The sequence below is a fragment of the Mirounga leonina genome, unplaced genomic scaffold, assembly GCF_011800145.1.
Source record: "Mirounga leonina isolate KUSES-001 unplaced genomic scaffold, KU_Mleo_1.0 Mir_114, whole genome shotgun sequence".
NCBI classification, from domain to species: domain Eukaryota; kingdom Metazoa; phylum Chordata; class Mammalia; order Carnivora; family Phocidae; genus Mirounga; species Mirounga leonina.
The window spans coordinates 7,384,788-7,388,795 of record NW_023270265.1 but is presented as its reverse complement, the minus strand read 5'-3'; the positions used below and the strand labels follow the sequence as shown (position 1 = coordinate 7,388,795).

The 4,008-nt window shown below is 52.8% G+C and overlaps 1 protein-coding gene across 2 annotated transcripts in view; it reads left to right on the top strand.

The window, feature by feature from the left end:
- The window catches only part of MBL2 (mannose binding lectin 2), a 4,757-nt gene extending 749 nt beyond the window's left edge, over nt 1-4,008 (top strand). Inside the window, exons 2-5 of one of the 2 annotated variants that reach the window (XM_035022923.1) lie at nt 1,254-1,426; nt 1,852-1,968; nt 2,826-2,900; nt 3,556-4,008. In XM_035022923.1, the coding sequence (XP_034878814.1) occupies nt 1,264-1,426; nt 1,852-1,968; nt 2,826-2,900; nt 3,556-3,929 (729 nt within the window). In that variant the 5' untranslated portion in view covers nt 1,254-1,263 and the 3' untranslated portion in view covers nt 3,930-4,008. Of the gene's footprint in view, nt 1-47; nt 1,427-1,851; nt 1,969-2,825; nt 2,901-3,555 lie in introns of those variants that run through there. The other variant, XM_035022932.1, reaches the window with a different exon arrangement.

Below are 4,008 nucleotides of genomic sequence, written 5' to 3'. Positions count from 1 at the left end.
AAAGAAAGAAAGAAAGAAAGAAAGAAAGAAAGAAAGAAAGAAAGAAAAGAAGAGAAAAGAAAAGAAAAAAGATAGAAAGAAGAAAGGTGGAGAAGAATGTGATCAAGAAAGTTCTCCTCCAATTCCTTCCTTCTCACTGTGTCCTGGAGGAAGGGAAGGGTTAAGGCAGGTGACAGGCCAGGGAAGGCAAGGGCAGAGGCAGCAGTGAGGGAGGTTCTGGCCAGGGACACGGGGATGAGAGGCCAGACAGGCCCACGGGGGCTGGGCTGCCAAGCTTCTGGAAAGGGGGCCAGCTTGAGCAAAAGCTGGATGGCGATCTGACAGCCGGCTTGGGGAACGGAGCTGGGGAGGCCTCTGGGCAGTACACAGAGGATCCTGCCAGGAGAAGGAACGAGGGCTGACAGCCTGCCAGATCCAGCATGAACTGAAATTTCAGGAGCCTGGGTTCTGGCTGGCAAAAAATGGCTTCTCGGTGGAAAATCTCAAGGCAAGGGAAGGAGAAATCTGTCTCATCTGGCCAGGATCAAGGACCAAAGGAGGTTCTATTCTGAGAGTCAGAACCCTGCCTCAGGACACCCTGGGTCCTGAGCCCCCCCAGCAAGTGCCTGTCACAAAGTAGAGACTTGCTGCAAGATGACAGACAGGCTGCCAGGGAAACCACTGGGATTGATCCCAGGGGCAGATGTGGCCCGGAGTGAAGGACGGGCTTTTTACGTGAAATGAGAGAATGGATGTCATAAACCAGGTGTCCTGCCGAGAAATGGGTCTTGTGGGACCTCAGGTTACCTGCTGGAGTTTGAGTCTAACTTTAGGGCCCATAGGAAGGGGAAGAAGAGGGGAACTGGGGCTCCCTGGAACCTCAAGAAGGGAGTCAAGAAAGAGGAGCCAAAGCTCACACAGGCGATGAGCTCTTGGTCTTTCTGCCGGGCCATGGGAGCAGAGGGCTAGTTTGTGATCGCCAGACCGTGTGGGCTCTCACACGGAGGGGCGGCCTAACTTCCCAAGGCTCGAACCCACAGGGCCCCTGTTGTATCACTCTTGCATGTACGACTGTTATATTACCTTCGTTTTAGCACTGAACTACCTCTACTACTTCTCGCTTGTAGCTTGGGAGTAACGCAGAGCCAAGAGCCCTGACGGTCCCCTCTAGGTCTCCTGCCCCCAGCACAGGGTCTGGCACAGCAGAGGGGGTGGCAAAGGCTGACGAAGCAAGAGGAGACAGAATTATTTCCCCTGACTTTCTCCACCCTAAGGTTCAGGGCCATGCTCCTGTTTTCGTCGCTTCCTGTCCTTCTGTGTATGTTGACAACAGCCAACTCAGAAGCAGAAGCCTCGGGCGATGCCCAGAAGACGTGCCCAGTGATCACCTGCGCCATCCCAGGCAGAGATGGACGAGACGGACCCAAGGGAGAAAAGGGCGAACCAGGTACAGGACAGGCCGCTCTGATTTCCTAAATCTTTACCCCCCACCGGAGACGGTTCCCCCAAGGGGTCTAGCAGAGACAGGACGACGCTCACCTCTCATTACAGTGGGTGACCATTCACTCAGAGTCATTGCTGTGAAAGGTCATTCTCTCCAAAACAAAGATGTTTCTCTGATCCTCCAGGAGCCCACATTTCCACACAGGAATCCGCGATGTGGGGTCACTTGTAGAGAGCAGATGTCCTGCCTGCCTGTTCCTGAGCTGGCCCTTAGAACAGGCTGTCCCCTGGAACGCAGGAGGATCTTTTTACTTTGGGTCGTCACTGGCTCACTGGAGGTTTTCTGGGGTCAGTGTAAATCGAACTGAACTTCTGGAAGAAGAGAAGGCGCCACAGCCCCTGGGTCACTTTTCCTTCCTCTTACAACAGGGCAAGGGCTCCGGGGCTTACAGGGCCCTCCAGGAAAAATGGGGCCTCCAGGAAATATCGGGCCTCCTGGGGCTTCAGGACCAAAGGGCCCCAAAGGAGACCATGGAGATAGTTCAGGTAAGGAGCTCACCCCAGCCCAGTGTGTGCCTAGGGGACCCAGGGCTCTGGGGCCTCGAGGGCCAGGTGGGAGGTGGCCCTTTTCCTGCTGCCCCACTGGAAGATGCCCGACTGCTCCCGACCCAGTATACTTGTTCCCCTGAGCGTGCCGCCCGAGTGCAGACTTCCAAACCCTGCCTTCCCCTCCCCAGGGCTCTGTGGGAGACGGGCCCTGGCTCTTGCTCAGCAGACACAGTCTGCGTTTGTCTCCAGGCTGGGAGGGAACGGTGATGTCCTCTCGGGCGCCGCCTTCATGTCTATTGTCAAAAGAGTGGCATGAAAACGGCTGGTTTCCTAGGACCCCTGAATCGTAGGGAACGTCATGGCAACTTCATTCAGGGTCAAAGGAAGTAAATTCAGTCACAACAAAAGTAAAATGATGGCCTCTTGTTAATATCTGCCAGCTGGCCCATCAGATTGATAAGAGTATTAAGAAGTTTGCCTGGAATAAGAAATGAAAGAGAATGGTTAAGGAAAATTTTCAAAAAGGAAAATCATGAGTTGGGCTTTTTCTTATAAATAGTTATAATATAGCAACACTTAAGCAGTATGTGAACAAAAAGATCCAGAGTCATACTTTATAAGTTATTTTTTATTATTATTAGTTCAGAGTTAATAGTTTACAAGAGCTAATAAGTGAATCTCAGAAGGCAGGAATCCAGAGGTTTTCTTCCTCTGGCTTCGTTTTGGTTTCTTGTTTCTCTAGAATAAGCATACTCTTCAGTAAGCTCTTCCCCCCGGCCCCGCCTTTGGCAAAATACTTTCCTCTCCAGTCGAGGGTCTTCTCATTAAATGACCTTCCTCCTATTGCTTCGCAGTTGCTGAGACGAAGCTGGCTCACCTAGAGAGGGAGATAACGAGTCTGAAATCAGAACTGGACCACGTCAAAAAGTGTAAGCTCGTTTTCTGTCCCCCAGTGTGTTCTTGGCTCTCACCTTTTCCTTGCGTGCTCTAGGTTTCAGGGAGGGTGGACGAGGGCTAACATTTATGAACACTTACCATATCCCGTGGCCTGTGCCGGGTCGGCCTTCTCTCACAGTACGGTTTCATTCAATCCTCTCACTGGCCTTATTTGTGAGGATTAGACCCATTTCGTTTACAGGTGAGGAAAAATCAGTCCGGGAAGTATAGATAACTCACTTGCAGTCCCACAGCTAGGAAGTAGCAGAGGAAGGATCTCACGTGAAGGTCTGACGCTTCCAGAATCTTGGCTTGCTCTTTGGCAACCCTGGGTCTCCGATGGCTATCCATCCATGCCTGGTGCCCAAGACTGGCAGGGTGGCCCAAGCATGTTTCCCTCTGTCCCCCTATACCGGGCCAGTTTGTAACAGATGTTTGTCTCCAGGGTGGGATCTCCCAGGAGGGCGTGAGCTTTCTGCCGGGGACTTGCTCTATAGCTAAGGAGGGCTTCCTGACTAGGATCTGACCTGGTGGTTGAGCATGGGGCTATTTTTCAGAGTCCTGAGTTCCCAGAGCAGGGCTTTTCCCCCTAGTGTCCTGGGCTGAGCGCCAAGCCCAGTCAAACCCTCCCATCCATTGTGATTTCAGTGCAAGCGTTCTCCTCGGGCAAAAAGACTGGGAAGAAGCACTACGTGACCAACGGTGAAACAATGCCTTTTTCCAAAGTGAAGGCTCTGTGTGCTGAGCTCCAGGGCACTATGGCCACCCCTAAGAATGCCGAGGAGAACGAAGCCATCCGGCATGTGGCCAAGAACGTGGCCTTCCTGGGCATCACGGATGAGGTAACTGAAGGCCAGTTTATGTATGTGACAGGAGGGAGGCTGAGCTACAGCAACTGGAGGACAAATGAGCCCAACGACCACAGCTCTGGGGAGGACTGTGTGACCATCCTCGAGGACGGGTTCTGGAATGACATCTCCTGCCACTCCTCCTTCCTGGCCGTCTGTGAATTCCCAGCCTGAGGAGGCAGCTTCCTCAGCCCCCTCCTGGCCTTCCTGCTGTGTCCCCTATGGCTCTGAAAGGGAATTCATGGCCCCCTAA